The sequence below is a fragment of the Ruditapes philippinarum genome, unplaced genomic scaffold (genome assembly GCF_026571515.1).
Source record: "Ruditapes philippinarum isolate M1 unplaced genomic scaffold, ASM2657151v2 ctg176_1_1_1_1, whole genome shotgun sequence".
NCBI lineage: Eukaryota > Metazoa > Mollusca > Bivalvia > Venerida > Veneridae > Ruditapes > Ruditapes philippinarum.
In genome coordinates, this window is record NW_026864115.1 from 554,251 (window position 1) to 576,545 (window position 22,295).

The window sequence follows — 22,295 nt, forward strand, 5'->3', positions numbered from 1 at the left end:
GATTATATAAAATTTCTTTATATTGAAAGAATCCAATAACTATTTATGCAGTGGCCTTGGTATTTCAGAACATTATGACATCACAGTGGTTAAACACACCCTTATTATGACATACTTACTACAAGCACAGGTAATACAAAACCGGTCAAGAGAAGAGCACCTTCATCATCAACTTTAGCCCTGAATCAGGACAAAGACACGGGTGTAGTTGGTGGCTGGATAAAATTTGTGACCACTAATTCCTAATCTCAACACATACGCTTTCAATACAAACCATTAAAAACTTCTTCACTCCCTGGTACATGTATTTAATGTTTGTTTGATGAGATTTAAGTTACACAATGAGTGTCATATGCCTACATTAAAGCTTTACTGTTGCAGGACGACCATAGGCGTCCCTCCATTCATTATTGGCACGACCAGACACCCGAGTAAAACCACCTATCTCCCGAAATATAGTTCACATTTTAAGCATAGATCCGCAGACTGACATGCATAAATCGCCTGAATATACTCAACATAATTAGAATCTCTCATAGGTCACTACCTTAGACAAATAAGTTATCGACAAAAATGTTTGCCAAACTTATAAAAAAAGTTCCTTATAAGGTATAGTTATCCAAAGAAAAATTCAAAACACATGGAGATAGTTTTATTCAAGGGAAATGCCCTTATTGTTTAGTTATGTTAAGCAGATCTGAAAACCGTAACAACACCTGCGCCGTCAGTTTTTAGTATTATTAAAGGATAAAGAAAATATTCCAAACAGAAAGGTTGAGTGTGTTTGTTTTTTTTCTCGACCACAACTATTTTACATAAAACTGAACTGCAAACATTCAGTCCTACCCGAAAACATCCACGGTATAACAATTTGATGACATTGACAAACTTCTTTCAAGTCTAAATCCCAATTTTTTCTTGGGGTTTTCAGAAGCACTAATACATAAGAGGTGATATGGCGACTTTCAAACTTTAAATGGTGGAGGAACACGTCAAGTGCCTCTCCGTGCATTATTTCAGACGCAAGCGGGCGCCTGAGTAGAACCATTATATGCTAGTTTGATAGCTCCTTCACATTAATAATCCATATCTAGGGCGGGATTATACCAAAGTCAGCAATTGCAGACCCATATCCCTTCCTTGCATTTTCATTAAAAATTAATGATGCATGACATCGTCGCAAACCTGATGAGTTATTTGATCGATTTCCGTTCTAAATGTTGTTGCGAAAGTCACTTGCTGAATCCCCCTCTCAAACTTCACCCCTCACGAAGTCTTTGATTACTTAGATAATGGGCAACATTGGACGTTGTAATGGACTTTTCATAGGCATTCAACAAAGTTGACCATGACAAGCTTACCGACAAACTAAAATATATAAACAATGATAATCAAGAATCCTCAAAAGTTTTATCTAAAAACAGTTAATAGTTTTATCCAGCCCGTGGGGCTTAGGGTTCTTTGGCCTTTTTTGTTTGTTGCCTGACTAGATGATTGATTTGCCACAAGGCCGGGCCGGTTATAAATTGCTTGACCAAAAAGTAAATTTTCAGGGAAATTGCCTGTCATAGGTTTTGCGTGGGCCGGGGGCATACAGAGAGTGGGGTTTTTCATTTGTCCGGGGATGGGGATTGATGAGTAAGAATGCCTTCCATGGGGGGGGGGGGAGAGCAATAAGCCATATTATTAACAAAATACACCTACTATCTTCCATAGTTTAAAACAAACACATTTTTTGTTTAAAATGTTCACCGCCATTGGGGCGAATCGTCAGTGAGTCCTTTTATTTATACATAAAGTTTCTGACCTATATAAGATCACAGCAATACAATATTATTTAACTATATATCCAGAATTCAAAATCCTATATGATTGTATTCCAAAAGAATTCACATACAACAGTGAAGCGGAGTTAATCATGTAATATCATATATTGATAAAACAGTAGTTGTGTCCCTTTCTTACTTTTTTTAAAGGCCCAATAATTACTAATTTTAGCCTCTGCCAGGTCCAAAATCTTCTTAGCGTTGGGGGGGGGGGGGGGGGGGCTGCAACCCCATACAAACCTCCGAACAGAGGGGGACACATCCCCCTCTGGCACCCCCTGATGTATCTTTCTGATAGGGGCGGCGCCGAAAAAAGTGATCACTTTTTCTTAAAACATTTCTCAAACGAAAACATGTGTTTGGGGCCCAAACAGGACATTGTTTCATTATTTGAGGCCTAAATCGGGATCGAATGTGCGTATATTTGAGGTAAAGGGTTAAACTCAAGGATTGCTGGTCCAATATCCTCAGACAAAATGTACTTTCTCAGTTAATTGTTGATCTTTCTCATTGAGTCTAATGGTCATTTGTTTCTATCCGCTGATTTAGATATCATGTATGACATTTACTTTAAATTAATTGTGATATATATGTGACATATATGTGATATATGGGTGCTTCTATATTTTTATTATTTCTACATTATTGTACTTGTAAATTTTTGCGTTTATGTATTGTAATCATTATTTGTTTTGGACGAGGAGCTATACTCAAAAAAGGAAAAAATATTCTGCTGTTTTGTGTGATTAATAGTAATTGCGGAGACATTGGTAAACACTGGTTTATTATCAGGAAAAGCCGCCAAGAGATATGACCATGTGTTATAATCGGAACAAGAACCGGATAAACTAATACTAGTAAACAAAGCCAACGTAGTTGCCGAGGACAAGATAAAAAAAGATCTGATTATAAGAAAATAGTTACCAAAGTCTTGTTTAAATATTGTTAATTTGACTTACAGAAATCAATGGTAACTGATTATATAGCGATCCATGATTACCCTAGCTCATTTTTGGCTCATCCAAGGTGAGCTTTTGTGATAGCAATGTGACGGAGGGAGTGGCCCACATCTTTTAGATATTGTTTGTGTCTAACGTTCATTGTTTTCCCATTTTTTTTCTTAAAGGCCCATTATGCCGCAGAAATGCTTTTAATATTTATTTCTCAGAAGCTTTTTTATTTTTGTGTACTTTCGTGATTTCCAAAACATTAAAATTTGGCTAATGACCTGAACATTCTTTATCTTCTTAAGTTTTTTTTTTTGGTAATTAGGACAGTTAAAGTGTTAAGTAGTTTGTATGGAAGTCATAATAGTACTTTGTTTACATTTTGCTACATTTAATATGACAGATAATTTCAAATTTTGTGCTAATTTCTTCAGGTAGCTTGCTCTAAAACCATTATTTAAATGTTATAAAATTCATGGTAACCATTTTCTAAAGAGGTAAAAATCTATCTTCTAGTATTTTATTTATATAAATTTCTGAGGCATAATGCACCATTAACAACAACAACAACATACTTTTGACCAAACTGCACAGAGAAGATCATAAGGCGACTAATCTCAAAAACCATACAATGTAACTGCTGTCAAGAAAAATCAATGTGATTTTTTTTGCTTATACAAAATCTGTATTTTATTTTCAATTGACCTTCATACATTCATTTTATTTGTTTTTGTTTTGGTCATTTTTATACCATTTGTTAGCATTTTGCGCCGAGAATTGGATTAAACACTATACCAATAGGTCACAAATTATCTTGCGCAAAGAATTTACATGTTTAAACGATTTCAACAATTACTAGAGAATTGAAGTGAATCCTATTTTGTCCAGTAAGTTCTTGCTAATATCTAAAATAGCAATTTCGATGCACCTATCGCATTAATAACTTTTCATCATTGACAGTTTAACGACTCAATTTTGTATGAAAGTTCGCAAGAGTGATCTGGATTTTCTGTCAGAATGTTAACCTCTTTCAGAGCGTTTCTGGCATCATCGGAAGCCTTGAAAATATAGTTCTGCCCATAACGACATCTTGTTCTCTTCAACCGGGCTAGTCTGCATCTCACATTTATTGAGACCGTCTATATGTGTATAACACTTAATATCTTCCTCTGTTTGAAAGAAACTTCAATGAGGTCCAAAATCATAAAAACACAACATTGGGATTTTACATAGATAAAGTGAGACTCTTTAAAAAAAAAAATATGCAAAAGATTACTAAGAAATATACTCGGAAATAAATTGCTAATTGTACATGTGTATTACTCGTAGCTCAATTTGTGTGAAAAGCGTTGCAACGCTTTTCAATTTGGATCATTTTTCATTATAAATAAAAATTACTTTGGAAAAAAACGGAGTGAGCGAATGATCCGATTTTTAACACATACTCACACCAAATGAAGCATAAATCACTAAAAAAACAACATTGTTTTAAAGTCCAGTCAAGAAAAAAAACTCAGTTGAGATCTTATAAACTCGATATATTTTGAACAAAAACAATCATTTCACTGATTTTTTGTCCGAATCCAGTACTGAAATACAATATGTGACATTATTTATAAGTTCATAGTATCGTATTATCTTTAACGATATTGTTTATGAACAACGTTAACTCATTAAAAATAATCAATCCAATTATGAAAAGAAAACGTGCCGTTTTATGTACGGACATCTAATCATGATCGCTAGGTGAACGCTTATCATCTCTGACCTATTCGTAATGGCGTCCGCGCCGAAGCGCGACGCCCCTTATGGAATGAAATCAGATTTTGTGAAAGGGCAATTGCAAATTCTCGGGCCTTTTTGTCGGTTAATAGCCGATCATTCCGATTGGTATGAAGGTGTTTGATTATTAAATTTGAAATGTCGCGATATGTAAAATGAATAGCGAACTTGTGAATTTCGCAATGCAAACATACTCTAATGAAATGATCTTATCCGTCAATTAATCTTCGGTTTTTTTATTAGTACACATAGGGTTATTATGTATTGCTGTACTTATTAATAGAATGATGACGTTAAAACAGTGAAAGTCCGAAAGTCTATTAATAGAAGTAGTTTTAGTTTAAAGAGAAGGTCATTCGCGTCACGCTATGGTAATAAATAACGAACTGGAGAATTTTGCAGCAAATGAAATGCAAACATATTATGGCTTTCGTCCGGCCATTCATAAATATTATACAATTCTTGTAAAAACCAATTAACCATTGAAAAGTTTATAAGCATATCTGGTCATCAGTTGTCTACTAGTTCATCTTCACTTGCTGCATTTCTTGCTTGGACGCCCTTTGATGCATTGGATTAATGCTTTTATTGAAGTATATGAAACGAGTTAGTTACGAGGATATAACACTGGCTGGGGCGACATCAAGGAATGTTTCTGCCAAAAAAAATGGCGAGGCCTTTAGGCCGAGACATTTTTTTGAAGAAACATCCCGAGATGTCGCCCCCGTAGTGTTATACGAGTTTCATATACTATAACTGTTTTTATCGCAATCCATAATGTTTTTTTGTAATAGAAATAAATAAATAAATAAATTGTTAGCTCCATTACAGTTATTTATAATAAGGCAGTTTTTTCAAGTTGTTTTCGCTGTCGCAAAAAATATACAAAAGACATCCTTTGTTAGAAGCGGATTGTATACTGTTACCAATATTGATTCAAGATTAAAGGGCTTTTTTACAGTGGAAATAATTCATTCGGCGGATTTTGATTAAATGAGAGTAAATTTCATTTCATCAATTATCTTTGTTTGTATTTTTCATTGTATTTATTTATTTTATTTTATTGATTCCATTTTTTGTGCTATTGGGAATATTCGTTATCACTGCCCCAATGGAGCCTCTGTGAAAAAAAACAACATCGATATAAAAACTCAACCGCTATATAGCAGTCGAGTTTTTTTCCTATATGATTCAAAGAAAAAACTGTATTGCTATATATCAATACAGTTTTCAAATGCTCATTGAAGTGTACTGAGTATAATGGGGTAGTAAGAACAAAGGAAAAGTTCCAAACCATGGGATAATTAAAACTTGTAGAACTTTGTCAAACATCTTGTCCATAGAAACAGACAAACAACCATATAACGGATTCAAGTCTCGATGCCCTATTACATCATCACATAAAAAAATTGGTTTACTGTTACGTCACGTTGAGTGTCATGTGACAAGATAGATAAACACAGAATCTCTAAAGAACGTCAAGAATGACATTGCAGACCTGGTTTGATCGAGCCTGTTCATGGATGGTACTGAAAAGTGTAAGTTACCATCCACGCTCCCCTCCAAGCACCGGCTGCGTCTACGTGTTAGTTTGCTACGGTATGGTGATGCAAGTTTGCTTCGATTTGTGTGAGTAACTTTGCATTGCTGCTATATCATTTTGTACTGATGTTAAATATATCTTCACAAAACAGATATGATTCAAGAATTATTTCATATTCCTGCATACTTTCATTTATATTTATTTTCTTAGTATGAGTATACATCGAACGCTATCTTTATCAAGCATGCGCAAACTTATACAAGGAAGGACTCACGATAATGTTGTTAGAACTTTTCGCCCAACCCTTTTGTATGTTCGCTTGATTATGCTTGTTAAATTGTAAAATTATATATTGTGTGTATTATTATACAATCAAATGTATTATTAAACTAAACTTATAAATTTCTTTTTAAAGTTTTGCAAGTATTAACGAACACAATCTATGCTGTTGTCAGTTGTTTCTATGTCACACTTTAGACTGCTGTTATGCTATTCAACTTTGCATTGCTGCTTTGTAGTTTTGTACTGCTGCGTTATATTTTCACATTTTGCATTACTTCTTTGTAGTTTCACATTTCGCATTTCTGCCTTGTAATTTCGCACTGCTGGTTTGTAGTTTCGCATTTCGCATTACTGCTTTATTAATTCACATTTCGTATTGTTGCTTTATAAATTCTCATTTTGCACTTCCTCTTTGTAGTGTCGCATTGTTGCTTTGTAGTTTCACATTTTGCATTTCTGCTTTGTTGCTTTGTAATTTCGCACTGCTGCTTTGTAGTTTTGCATTTCGCATTACTGCTTTATAATTCACATTTCACATTGCTTGCTGCTTTGTAATTTCACATTTTTCATTACTGCTTTGTATTTTAAAAATGCTGCTATATTTCATCTGCTATGTTATTTTACATTTTGGAAATTTTATCCATGTATAGGAAAGGACTCTGTGTTAGATAAAGTAGAACACATATTATTATCATCTTTAAAACTAATTTCAAGTTCACCTCATAGCGATAGTGCAAAAGGTTAATATTAATACAAACATGCTGAGGCTATGAAAATGAGAAAATTGATAAATCATTTATAAGTCCTCCTCCTTAAGCTACACAGGACGCAATTAGGAAACATGGTCATGACAAGAGTAGGGCTCAAACCTACGATCCCTGGGCTGAGAGGCAGACACATTTGATCATCAATTGGTCATCCTCCTTCCTACCCTCCCTTTGCAGCTCAGTGAATACACTCACGTTACGTCACGTAAGAAATGGAGCGATATTGAAACAGTCAGCCGATACGCAGGAGAGTGTCCCCTTCCTCAATCCCTTTAGCGGTATGATTAGTTTCTACAACAAATCAACACAATTATAGATATATATTCTATAAGTAACCGTCAAGAATTGAACCTGGTTGACTTAAATAAACGTTCGTTGAACCCATTTGTCTCATCTGCCCACATGGTTATAATTATTAAGTTTGTTCAGAAATTTCACAAAAACATTATAATTAAAATCCTTTCTCTTGAAATGAAATCTGAAACTTTTGATGGTCAAAGAGGCGTGGTTGTTTAGATCGATGTAACATATTCTATAAAACAGCTCACATTTAAGACTGGTTTGTCACAATTTGAGAAAAGCATACGACATAATTATTATATATTTGATATGTTTCTTTGAAATAAAAACTTAGTGTGAAAAATATAACACTTGGAAAATCAGCTTGTATGCGCAGCTCTTACAGTGACCCTGCAGAAGCTTGGATCAAAAGAAGATAGGAACGGACAGCCATTATTTTTGAGGTTGGTGAATCTATATGTTAAAATATCACTCTGTTTCTAAAAGGTTATTATAAACCCGGCTTCAGTGAAGTCAGCGGTTATTTCTCCTTTTTGATAATTGATTTCTTTTTTTTTTTTTTGGGGGGGGGGGGGGGTTACGTCGCACCACTACAGTATAGGTCATATGGCCACTTTCCAGCTTTACTCATGAAAGACCTCAGGTGCCCTTCCTTGCATTATTTCAGGCACAAGCGGGTCCCTATGGTGGCTGATTTGGAGCGCTTTTGTGCGTCGTGTTGACGCTAGCGACAGCACGACAAAGCGCAAAACGGCGTGTTGTCGGACTTTCGTTTTGTCGTCCTGTCGCTAACGATACAAGCCAAACGTCGCGTTGTCTCGCGATGTCACATTGTCGCTCGATACAAATCGAAGGATTGGCTTATATGCCAAGCGACAGGGCGACATCCAGACACCGCACCGCACGACAACGCGCCGTTTGAGTGCTTTTGTTAGAGAAAGGACGACAAGACGACAGTGCAACAACGCACCGTAAGGCGGTTTGTCGTGTTGTCGCTAGCGACAAGTCGATAAGGCGACAGCGATATAGGTTGTGTTGTCGCTAACGACAACGTAAAGCGCAGTGTACCAAATGATCCACCATAGGTCCCTGAGTAGGGCCACCGATGTTCCATTTGCTAGATAGATAGCTTCCTCAAAGTCCTTATCGGAATTCAAAGTCACACACATTTAACCATTTGTCCACTGTTTTTGGTACAATTACACTGATTAAATAGAGGATATTCCAGTTTTTCTAAAAATACAGGACTTTTTTTATTGAGTGGTAAGAAAATAAATATTTCATGAGTGGCGATAGCTGCGAATGAAATATGATAATTTTCAAACCACAAGATGAAAATAAATCCTGTATTTATAGAAAAAAACTTAAATTTTCTGTTTATTACATACATTTTTCTCTTTTTGACATTTCAATTTTAAATACTTACCCTTAAATTTGTATATTGGCAGAATTTAGAAGAAAGTAGTCCGGCAAGACACAAGTGAAAATACAGAACTGCAGTAAAGAACACATTAATACAGTGTAAATACGGAAAATGAAAATACGCATTTTATTTCTAATAGATAAGTGGTGTCTATAAATCAAAATAAAATTCATTAATAAATGGTTAGCGTTGTTCACTATAAAAATACTGCTTAAATCACATAAGTAATTTCCATAAGATTTATAATTGGACATTAGTGGTTTTATTGTTTGTAATATGTAGACTTTATTATATCTATTAACATTTTGGGGAAAAAAAAGAGATTAAGTCTAAACATAATTTCTTCTATACATCTGGAAAAGTGGTCAGCAATTTTCATTATAAGTTTATAACTAGTCAGTAGGTTCTACTATACGTTTAACTGGACAGCAGTTTTTCGCCATATATAATAAGATGAAAAAACGACAAAAAACACTTAGCAATTTCAATCATATTTTAATTGCTCGGCAGTGGTTTAATTGGTATGAGAGATGTGGAATCTGCTATATTTACTAACATTACAATATAAATTAGAAATTTACGGCAAAATATCATATTTTACTAGTTATGTAATTGGTCAGCAGTTTTCACTATAAGTGTAACTGGTGAATAATGTATATGTAAAACTGGGTAGCAGATCCTACTATACATGTGTACGTTTAACTGGTCATTAGTTTCTCGCATAACAAATTTGCTGACCATATAGTATAAGAAGAAAATTTGGCATAAACCACAAGCTAGTATTTCACGGCAAAATACATCAGCAGTTTCTCAGTGTTGAGCTAAAATCACTTTGGCTATATATTAAACAAATGAACACAGAGTCTAGTATATCTCTGCTGGCAAGCAATGCTTTTTTAAAAATTTAATCATATATATTTACCATCTTCAAGAGATATAAAAGCGTTAGCTATAGGTTCCCCAATCACCGAAAATGTCCCCATCTTAGATATTGATAAAACCCTGAAGCATGTGAAGGTGTATAGTGCAAGGAGCGTCAATTTGGTAGGTTGTTGGTAGTTGGAAAATCGAATAACCAACTAACTACTACATGTAGTTGGTATTTGGTTATTTGTAATCCGACCAACTACATACCAGCAGGAAGTCGGTAATTCAAACTTTGCATGTTCCCACCAAAAACAGAAAGTATTTTTCCAGAATAGATATAATGGATAAATAGCAAAACAGTTGTGTTCTACAACACGGAAACACATTCTCTCACTATGTCCACTAGCGGAATCAGTTAGCTTTAGTAGAATATACTGACCACTTAAATCTGCTGACCTGTTAAACTTGTAGTGAAATTGCTGACCACTTACACTGTATGTTAGTTATATTCATGCTATCTTCATTTTTGCATTTTACACAGACTGTTCAAATCTACATTATCATCTTATCATTTTCCATTACAAAATTTTATTTTTGTACATATTTTGGTAAAATAATCTATGTATGATTTGTTTGTCTTTTTATATATTAAACAAAAAACAATTACTTTAACATTTTTTGAATCTTTTAAATGTCAACATAACACCATTTTTATTTAAAATCTTTCTGCTTTATCAAAGTTTCACACAATCTACAACATTTGCCGTGTATTTCAGTGATATAAAATGTTATTTATTATCAAATTATAATTTTATTTAGACGTTTTCAGTATACAGAAAAAAAAAACATACAAAAAAACCCCGACAACAACAAAAAATACCCCCCCCCAAAAAAAAAAAAATGAAAAAAAAATCTATTGACAAAAGTAAAATCATTTTCCTATATTCTATATCGTCAGCTAATTCGTTAGCAGTTTAGAACTGCCCAATCAGAATTTGAGCATGTGTACCGGAAGGCGATAGTCGACAATGTGATTACGCGATGGTGACAATAAGAGAGTGCGATAACGATAGCGGGATAAAGCCATTACGACAGTGGGAATATGCGATAAAGACAATGCGATAATGCGACAGTGCGATAACGCGATGACAAAAGTGCGATAAAGCGATGGCGAAAGAACGGTACCGCGATGGCGACAACGCGATAGTATTATCGCACTATCGTATTGTCGCCATCGAATTATCGCACTATCACCATCGCGTTATCGAACTGTCGCCGTCGCACTATCGCATTGTCGACATTATCGTACTGTCGTAATCACGTAAACGTATTATCGCCATCGCTGTACGCATTGTCGTCATCGCACTGTCGCATTGTCGCACTCTAGTATAACCACGTAGGCCCTAACGGTATTCCGTTGTTTTATAGGCATGTAAGTGAACGCAAATCTGCTTTGACCTTTTGACCTATTTTGAGAAAATTGGTGAACTTTGTCATAGAAACCGACAAACAAAAATATAACGAATTCAAGTGCATCATCACATAAAAATTTATTTACTGCTACGTCACTTTGAGTGCAATGTGACACAATAGAGAAACACGGAATCTTAAAAAAAAAGTCAAAAAAACGACAAAATCTACAATGTTGCAGACCCGGTTTGATCGAGCCTGTTCATGGACGGTACTGATAGTGAAAGTTACCGTCTGCGCCCCATAGCACCGGCTCCGGCTTCGTCCTAGTTCATTATAGTTTGGTATGGTAAGTTTGTTTCGATATGATGTTGCAAGTTCTCTTCGATTTGGTGATGGATTTTTTTGCATTGCTACTATGTCATTTTGCACAAATTGGATACAGACTGTCTGGGTGGTGTAGATGTAACAGGGATCAGGTCTAAGGGACAATACTCTTGCTTTACTGTTGGATTTTATTATTTTGCAAGGGGAGACAAATCCGCCGGTATTGTCTGATACTTTTCAAGGGAAATTACTCTTTTGGTTTTGACTGATTACATTGGTCAGTATTCTAAGAATTCAAATGATTGGTTCACGGATCGTTGATTTTAAGATATTTTTATGGGTGGGGAAAAAGTCATTGTGTCTTTGTTATGTTGTAAAGGAGAGAGGTTAGAAAATTGGTGTTTGTGGTCAAGTTCTTTATTTCATAAGTAGGTATGTATTTATCCTGACTACTGCTAATTTGCTTTATTGTAAATATGGAGACTTGCATTATTGTGATTCTGTTCTATTTTGGTTCAGTCCATTTATTGTGAAATTTGTAAATAAGTATGAGTTCCAGAATGACATTATCTATCAAGTCACCTTTCATCTTTATTCACTATTTATATTTAACCTTGCAGTTAACAGTCACTGGTGTGATAGTCAGAGAGGTAATAATTAGATTGATGCACTACACTCATCCCTCATATGGTAAGTTACATGTGTGATGTATTGTGTATTGTTTAAAGAGTAATATATATTATGTTAATTGTGTGTATAATTCCATAAGCTATGATATAATAGTTAAGGACTGTTGCTGAGTTTAAAGAACTGAATTGGCCCCTAGACATGTAATTGATTATGTTCTAGATTAGAACATAAGATATGATGATAATTAATGTAATGCATTGTTTCTATTTTATTTTACTTTATATTTACATATTGTTATATACATATTTCAGAGTGTTGGTTTGTACCTTTACTTGATGTAACCACCATACAGTAATTGAAGATTGGATTGGAATATAAACATTATATAACTTTAAAGTTGTTTGTTGAATTGATTTTAACAATCCCGAACTCATTTGTCCCTCAGGGGCTCGGATAGCTACATATTAAATTGCACCGAACCACCCCTATTACATAGATGCTTTAAAATCTTAAGATATAATTCACTATAGAACAAAGACTCAGCCTTAAAAATTAACAAAAATACTACAAAAAGACTTCACAAATTTCGAAGTGTCAAAATAAAAAACAACAAAGTTCAATATTTATAAAAATAAAGACCGCGATACTGAAATAAAACGTGGAATGGTCTAAGTATGTGTTACCGATTCATTTCCGACGGTTTTCATGTTTGTTCTATCCTGCTAGGCTGCTCACTTCACAAATTTCGAAGCGTCAGAATGAAAAAATTATGTTAAGATAAAGTTCAACATCTTACAAAGTAAATATCACGATATTGAAAAAAGGCGAGGAATGATCTAAAGAAGTGCTACTTATGTTTTTCCTACTGTTTTCATGTTGGTACTATTCTTAGTTTTCTTTAGTGAACGCTGCCAGTCTGCTAGGCTGACAGGCTGCTAGGCTGTCAGGCTGCCAGGCTGCTAGGCTGCTTACTTCACAAATTTCGAAGTGTCAAAATAAATATAAAAAAAACAACAAAGTTCAATATTTAAAAAATAAGATCGCGATACTGTAATAAGACGTGGAATGGTCTTAGTATGTGCTACCGATTCATTTCCGACGGTTTTCATGTTTGTACTATCCTGCTAGGCTGCTCACTTCACAAATTTCGAAGCATCAGAATGAAAAAAAAATATATTAAGATAAAGTCAACATCTTAAAAAAAAGATCACGATATTGAAAAAGGCGTGGAATGATCTAAAGACGTGCTACTCATGTATTTCCGACTGTTGTCATGTTTGTACTATTCTTAGTTTTCTTTAAGCTGCTAAGCTGCCAGGCTGCTAGGCTGCCAACTAGGCTGCTAGGCTGCCAACTTCACGAACATCGTCAATATGAAGTCAATCATAAAAGCAATGGTAAACGTTCTATGTCCATAACTTTTCTGACTAATTGGACATTGTAATTTCTATTAAACATTTTTCATTGAAACTTGATAAATTTCGGTAAAATATATCTTGTACTAACGAGATAATAAAAATGTGATGAAAATTATCTCGTGATTATTTCTATATCTGTAGATAGTTCGAAAAGCCACGGTAATGTCCTGTCCATAAGAAATTTTGGAAATCGGTCGTTCTTTCGTTGGGCCGTCTTCCCGAAAACGACCTTTACTGTTATCAAGAAATATACGTGCATCGCTTGAAACAAACAAATCATATGCATATGTTTTATGAACACTAATTCTCTGCTAAGTTATTTCAGTATACAGTTTTGTATTTTATTATTGAATTCCTACTTTTTGCATTTGCCAAGAGTGTTACGTTTTTTTATCAATTTCATTTAACCTAACGTTACTTATAAAGTTTGTCAAAAATTCCTACGTATGAACGAACCTTGATCAAACTCATTTTTTTGCAAGTGCTTTTGCACCGATCAAGTAAAAGTCCATCTTGAACATACAAAAGCAAACATTACATTATTTATATATTTATTATTGTTGTTGAGAAACCGAAAGTACAAAATGCAAACATGTAGGAAGTCCGTTATTATGTCAGGCTATTCACTGAATACGAAAATAATAATGTATTTTCGCAAGAAATATTAAAGGTATATATAATAAAATAAATCATATTCAGTCTCCAAAGGGTTTATGTTGCATTTCAAACAAATCTATATTACAATCATGCACTGTTATGCCTGGTATCTGTTGCCGTATAATCTGAACATTTCTTTGAAATTGTAATATTTTATCTTGCCTAATTACAAAAAGAAAACCAATTTATTTCAGGTAAAACTATGACATTTAAATCTACAATCATGTTTAAAGAACTATTTGTGCCGATTTTATGTTTGTTGGTGTGTGATTGCAAATGTGAAATAACTCGAACTAAGGTTGTTGAGATGGCTAGATTGTTGTGTACCGGACAAGACATCTGCAGCGCGAACATGTCCCAGACTGATACATTTCAAGATACAAGCAGTTGTTGTTCTGGTACGTTGTTAGTATTATTTCACGATATGTAACGTCAGCGCGTTACAGATCGTAATATATATTATAACATAAAATCGGCTATTTTTCCCTCTTTTGCCCATGTTATAACGGGGCCAAAACCATGCGTTAACATAGTCACGCGCTCTTGTTATAGCCCGGTTTTACCTATGCGCAATACATGCAGGGCCCAGAAAACAAACAAAAAATGACGATTTGGCCTGTTTGCCAGAGTCATGCGCTCTTGTTATATTGGAATTATTAATTCGAGGACCTTAGTCGCATATTCAAGTAATTATGCCGGCAATACGGCGTACAGTATAGACATCGCCGCTTATCTTGGTTGTCGCCCTTTCTTAGAAACGGACAGTTGTCAATGTAAACAAATAGAATCTGTCATTCAGTTTAATCCCCCGATTAACTTACAAAAATGGAAAGCACAAAATGAATATAAGAAAACTTTGTTTTATTGACGTTTATATTGGTAAATGTTCATTGTGTTTCTTTGAGAGAATAATGTTTTATGCCTGTTTTTTTTTTAAACTTGCGTGCTTAAAAAACCGATTCTGAAATTGAATCTGATGTCACTGATCTTTTTCCTACCGCCAATCTGTAACCATTCTAGGAATTTCTGAGGCGCCTGTTTTGTCTTTGGTAGAGTAATGTCATGTTTTTCTTAAGTTAATATATCTCCAAAGTTAAACTTTGTTAAATCAATTAAAATTCGAAATTTCGTTCGGTTCTCAAGTTGTTGGCCCCGGAAAAAATAAAACGCATTCGTAAAACATGTAGAGTTGGATAAATACCGTTCAAGCACAAGGATTTAATGTTTGAGTTTTATATATAATATACATCATGAATCTGTTTTAAAATGTTATGCTATAATAGCGTCAACGCACGTTTATTTCGTGTTATAAAGTCTGCAGAGTCCCTCGGAACGGTTGGAGCCCTCGCCCTACCGGGCTCGGGCACCAACCGTTCCTCGGGACTCTGCAGACGTTATAACACGGCAAAACGTGCGTTTACCCTATAATACCATCCATAAAAGCGCTGCTCTGATTGGATCTTTAATAGCGTTGACGTCATAAGTCCACCAAGAGAATCACAAAGAAACTTGAAGGCCTGCTTTTTAAATAGCGACGCCGTCTATGTTTGAGTTTGAATATGTTCATGCATGTAAAAGATTTTAGGTCTATATTGTTATGCACCTGGTTGGTTGTTCGTATGTCTGTAAGAAATTTCGTATCCACTCTGTTTCTTTTGAACTGATGGATGAAAATTACAGCACCTTGGCATAAATTTTAACCAATATAAGTCGCTGTGTAGAGCGCAGGTTTGAACTTTTTAAAGTTAAGGTTGCATTATGTATGAATTTCAAAAAATCGTGTCTGCTCAAATGGATGGAAATTGAAACTACTTGGCTGAAATGGTAACCATTATGATTGAAAAATATATCAGTATCTTGCAAATTTTCTTTTTCTTATTTACCTAAACTTGAATTTAATCATGACTAGATTTTACCACAAAGATCGTTAAGCGACTCTATTTATGTACAATTTTTGCAAAATTCACTGAATCATCAGATGCCAAAAATTGATTTGGCCGTGGGTATTCGACCACATGAATTAATTGAAGAAGAATATATGTTTTTGTTACAGAATGTTCTTGTAAACCAAGTTGTAAAGAACATGGAAACTGTTGTTTCCCAGATCAAGCGTATCGTTTAGGAGACGGCGATGTTGAAGATGAACACAGAAGTTATGTATTTAAAAATGACACTACTCTTGCACATGAATGTCTTTATCCATCATCCCAGCAACCAACTGATCCAGCCGGAAGAATTCAGCGTCAGTCCTTTTGGATGGCTTCCGAAATAATAGATACTCGCTATTTACCAAGAAATGAGACATGTGGAAATTTCGAGGTAGCCCCATGGGGAAGTCTTCTTCCGGTATCATCAAAAAGGACTGGTCTCATTTACAAAAACATTTATTGCGCTAGAGGACACAATGAAACAGAAGAGGACATTGTTATCTGGGAGGGGGAATACCATTGCAAAACTAAAAGCAGAGGTTACATTGATTTAGATAGAGCCTATCTCGAAACGTGTCAGAAGCAGTTTTTTCCACCAGAAGACATTGCTATTCAAAGAAAAAGTTTGTGTTATAACAGTTTAATTGACACGTGTTCGTTTCCGGCCTTTCTTCTCCCCAAGACAGTACACATGAGTGCGTCTGAAATAGTTGATGCTTGTACTAGCGGTTTTGTATCTCCATACAGACGATTTGATATGTTTGCAAATATATTTTGTCATATTTGCAATGGAAACAACCGTATTCTTCATGATTGTCCAAATCTGGTGCATGAAAGGTCTCCGGGAGGATATATATCAGCACTTATCAATTTAAACTCTTTACAGAGCTTATCACGAATCAAAGGTGTAAGAAGAGAACCATCCAATGTAAAGTTGGCATGTTTGATTCAAGATACAGATTTTGGAACTGTAGGTTTAGTATACTAACGTATATATTCATTCACATGATTTTATTTGGTTGGGTTTTAAGTGACACTGACAATGTAAATGGTCATATGACGAATTTCCAGCTCTACTGGTGGAGAGAGACCTGAAGTGGCTCACCTTGCATAATTTCGGGCACGAGCGGGTTTCTGTGTAGAAACACAGACGTTAAAGAATTTATAGCCCGCTGCAAAGTATTGAGTGTTTTAATGTCATCAACATTAACAACACGACCACGGGCGCTTCTTTTTTATATGTACGTATCATAGTCATCAGAGCTCAATTTATTACAAAGTAAAAAATGATTATTGACATGATCGTTCTTACAAGATATACTATGCTTATCAGAGAAATTTATTGAAATTATTGAAATGTCTAATTTAAATAAAAGAATGGATGTACTATGTACGGGAAGCTGCGGTTACTATTACAGGTAGAGTCAGGTTTCTTAAGGTTTCTTCTGCCAGTTTTTTTGGTCCTTTATATTTGACACTGTATATTCATTTTGTGACCACATATAGTTTGTAGAAAGATGGTAGAATTTTAAACATAACACATCTACTTTGTGTGAAGTCTGAACACGCTTTTTATATTATTATATTAAATTATAAATATTTTCTATTATCAAATTTGAGCATAGTATATCTTTAATTGTTTTATGTGAAGATAAATGCATAATTCGTATATTCTAGTAATCATTCAATTATATGCTTTTATATACACCTTTGCTTTTATCTAGTAAACTTTTAATTTAAGATACTGTACATAAAAACATTACTTATTATGTTGCAGGTTGGTGACAAGTGCAAACCTATCAGTTGTCCGTACGGACAAATCCGTGACAAGGAGGGAAAATGTATCTATACAACACTGGAATGGTCTAATATTGTATTCAAAATACGTGTTCACCTTAAAAGTTCGAAGCCTTTCAATGTACTTCAGTTTCTTTCAGATTTTGAAAGTTTAAATCGTCCTTTTGATATTTCGAGCTTAACGTCTTCGTTTCTAAAGACATTTATGATCGAACGTGTATATTACAAACAACTGAAGTCAGTCCATGATACGGATGAACTTGTCATTTTCACGAGCAAACGTACGTCTGCTACTAATACAAAAATGGTCATGAATACAATCAAGAAATGCATGAATGAAAAATGGCTGCTTAAATCGCACAAAACAACACTGTCGTTGAGTCCAAAAATACCGAATGAACTAATTGGTGATAGGGAATTATTCACAACCAGTAAAAATACAAGTTATAAAAGAATCTATATGAAACCAAGTATCGGTGGTGGTGGAGTTGTTCTTCTGAGAAAATTATACTTTTGTGTGAATGTTCAATTGAACAGTAATGAATTCAATGTATCCAATGAAGGTAATATTGTATTCAACAAGATTTCAAATCGCTACTTGTACAATAATGAGTACATCCTAGATACGTCGGGACCAAATCCGGTTTGTCATGTATGCCTTGAAGGTTCCGGCTACAATCTCATTGAAAACAATCATGCTATTAAAACTACTCTATCACTTGGAGTGTTCATCTGGACCATCTTTCTTATCACTTTGATGTAAACGGATGGGGCGTACGGGACCGTTAAGGTGGTTGACATACAACCACTTAATTGCTACTCACCGTTGTGACTTCGAGTTAAGCTATTGACTTCGGATTCTTTCATATTATGAAGCTATCTAGCTATCCTAAGGAACGTCGGTGCACGCCCGTGACTGAAATAAGGAATGAATGGGCACCTGAGGTTTCCTTCCACCAGTGATTAAGCTAAACAGTCGCCATGCGACTTAGTGTTGCTCAACAAACAAAACAAACAAATAAACAAACACGAAGACAAATGCTTATAGAGTTGCTTAAAACACAATTTTCCATTTATTATTTCAAAATCAACAAAACATTTGCTTCTTGTTTTACTTTTTTTAAAACTTAGATGTTTTATCATCGTTTTTTTTCATTGAATTTCTAATGACTTAACTGAAGTGTTGTTTCGAAGATGGTATCCACCATGATTTGTTTTCATATTCTTAAGCTAACAGTCTAACAGAGACCCAGTAAACGTCCGGGGTGATCCGGGGAGACCGGGTACGACCGGGAACACCCAGAGTACATCCGTAACTCTGCAGACAATGTCCGGGATGATCCGGGAACATCCGGCATTCGACCTTGGATAGAATAAAATATTTAATAATATCACCGGGGTCAATGGCCATACCACGTGACCCGATTCAGGTAGGTTTTTTTTATTTATAACTTATTTATTACCTAACCGATTTTGATCAGATAAGGCGCAGAGTACCCGTATTTATATCAGCTTCCAACGGTATATCAAAATTCTGAAAACCCCTGAATGGTTTTTGAGAACATTCGAGTACAGTTTTCCTCTCATAGCCGGGGCCGAGGGGAACGGTACACACTCATTTGTCATAAGAAGCGATTTCTAGCAAGTCACATGTTTTTATGTCACTATGTCATAGGAAAATACATGTTAAATCTTATATATTTACTATGTTCAATGTATCGAGTGAATGCAGTGATATTTTAGCATATTTTTTATAAAGTTATGTTGAAATGGTACGGAGCACACTGTTTTTCAAAAGATACGACACACACACACACACTTTTTGTCTTTGAAATAATTCTAAAATAAAATATATGAAAATTTGATTTAAATTATAATGTGATTGTTTTTTTCCATAGTTATATATTTTTTAATTTAAACGAGAACCCTGGGACTTGTTTTGCAATGTATCATTATGCTTACAGTTTGGTGTTAACGGGGTTATTAAAAAAAGGAACACTTTGAGAGTACGACGCGCAAAATTCGATTTTAAATGTTGCGCAATTACTATTTGGCTATAAGATGTTAATATTTTAGAGAGGGATACAGAAGACATTCAAAATTTATGCTCTGTTTTGTTTCTAATTTGAAATAATTATCTATATTTTTTTTCGGATTATAAAACGAATTGTGAAATACATGGACATCTGTTATGTGTGATTATTCTTTAATTTAATTTATTTGTTCCAGTATATAAATGACTGTCTGAACTTAGTATGAATATAAAAAAACAAGCAAGAAGTTAAGAGTAAGTTAGAAATATATGTGCCTTGCAAAATGTTGTTTAAATAATCGAATTTTGAGAAAAAACACTGGTTTTGATGCAAGTGGATATTTCTAAATCACAGAAAAATTTAAGTATTTTTCTGCCACATGATATTTGGTATGAATCATCTGCAAGGGTCCCAAACTAACTGCATGTATGTAAATTATCAAATTATCTACATATGGACAAAGATATTCCGCAGTTTTACGTGCAATCAAAATTAAAAGCCGGATAATTTGAAGAATCCATACGGGAACAAGGCCTGTTATAAAACGTAATGTAGATTATACAAGGTAACCTTGTTACATATACATGTACGAAATTTTGGTAAAATTATGCCTATCTTGGACTTTTTTAGTTTCTTTTTAATAGTAGTTATCAATAACTCACGAAACTTATTGTCAATGATCAAATTTCATTTAAAGATGCTTTAAAAACATGAGTTCATGGATATGTGTGCTTGCGTGTTTGTGTTAAAAATAAAATGATATTTTAATAATACCCATTTTGTCAATCAAAGGCTATGGATTTTGAAGGCTGCGTTCTGTTTTATATACTACATGAAGTAGGTACAAGACCACAAGTGACTTCGATGTTTCGATTTTTCACGTGTACCGTACAGAATGTCGGTCGTTCCTCTCAGGTGCCCGTTCGTACCTGTATATATACCTAAAGGGGCACTTGTAAAACTGGAAAGTCGCAACATGATTATGTCAGTTTTGGTGAGACGTGAAACCAAACCAAAAATGACCTATATTACCTTAATTAAAAGTTATTTTTAAAGCTTTATGTCTTTAAACATTATAAATTTAAGCCATGTCAACTACATTTTTATTTGTTTGGGTCGTCAGACCAAACAAATAATGGTAGCGAAATTTCAGACTCCGATATGCTTATTTGCAAAATCAGAAAGTAGAACGAACTCAACGAAGCGGTTACTTCCCTTAATAAGTACTCTTACGCCAAACAAAAATTAAGGGGGGATCACGGCGTAAAGATTGTCAAATGACATGCGCATTAATTTTCAAGCCTTCTCGGGGGAAGAAATTCTGTACAGATATACATGTAACATTAAGCTCCATGATTATTTATTTACATCTGTGTTCAACGAAAATAATAAGGGTTACAAACCCTAACTTGGAACAATATGGTTTTCTTCAGGCTATTATCTTATAACTTCCACACGCTCGTTTAGGAAGAGAGATGCCATGAGTTCAAATCCCAGTTAAGGCAACTAATGTTTATTTTTTTTATTGTTTAGGCCAAATAAACATTGAATTGAATATCAGTGTTGCAATTAGCCTTATAGCTAAGCCAATTTACTACAGTTATAACACTGGAAATAGCATTGGTGGCACTATACAAAAACAAATTGGTTTATAATCTCACAACCTTCACCTTTCTGACATTCTGAGACCCAAACAAATTCAGCGCATTCTGTGCTTTGATTTAATTAAAAATAACCAAGATATTGCAAAATTCTACCTCGGAACTTACTTATTATTAACAAAATATAAATATATATAATGGTATCAAGTAATGATACTTTTCAGCGATTTAGGTCATGACCTTGTTTTATTTTTCCAGGTTGAAGCAAAAAGACATATCTTACACTTCACGAGGCTAAAACTAAAAGAAATATCAAAAAAGACAACAACAACAATAAACAACAATAAACATATCATTATAACGACGGTTTTTTTCTATAGAACAATCATTTTAAACGCAACTACATGATTCTGTGAAGATCAAAGTGTTTAAAACATACCCTAGGTGATTTTAAATAGGACAATTACATGAAGGTTGAAAATGTTAAGCTGATCTCTTGAAATAAAATGCACACATACATATTAAAATTTAAAGTAAGCATAATGATTCATTGCAAAACAGGTCCCGGGGTTATTGTTTAAATAAATAAAATGTATAACTATGAATAATATCACTCACATTATATTTTAAATTTAATTTTCATATATTTTATTTTAAAATTATTTCAAAGACAGAAATTGTGTGTGTACCGTATCTTTTGAAATAACAGTGTGTTGCGTACCATTGCAACATAACTTTATGAAAATATGCTATTTAA

At 34.3% G+C, this 22,295-nt stretch overlaps 1 protein-coding gene across 1 annotated transcript; it reads left to right on the forward strand.

The window, feature by feature from the left end:
* The first annotated feature begins 14,288 nt into the window (after positions 1-14,288).
* Positions 14,289-18,667, forward strand: LOC132724473 (uncharacterized). The gene is made up of 3 exons (XM_060709343.1): positions 14,289-14,577; positions 16,233-17,077; positions 17,885-18,667. Exons 1-3 carry the CDS (start codon positions 14,382-14,384, stop codon positions 18,665-18,667), a joined length of 1,824 nt encoding a protein of 607 aa, XP_060565326.1. The 5' UTR covers positions 14,289-14,381.
* Positions 18,668-22,295: the final 3,628 nt, after the last annotated feature.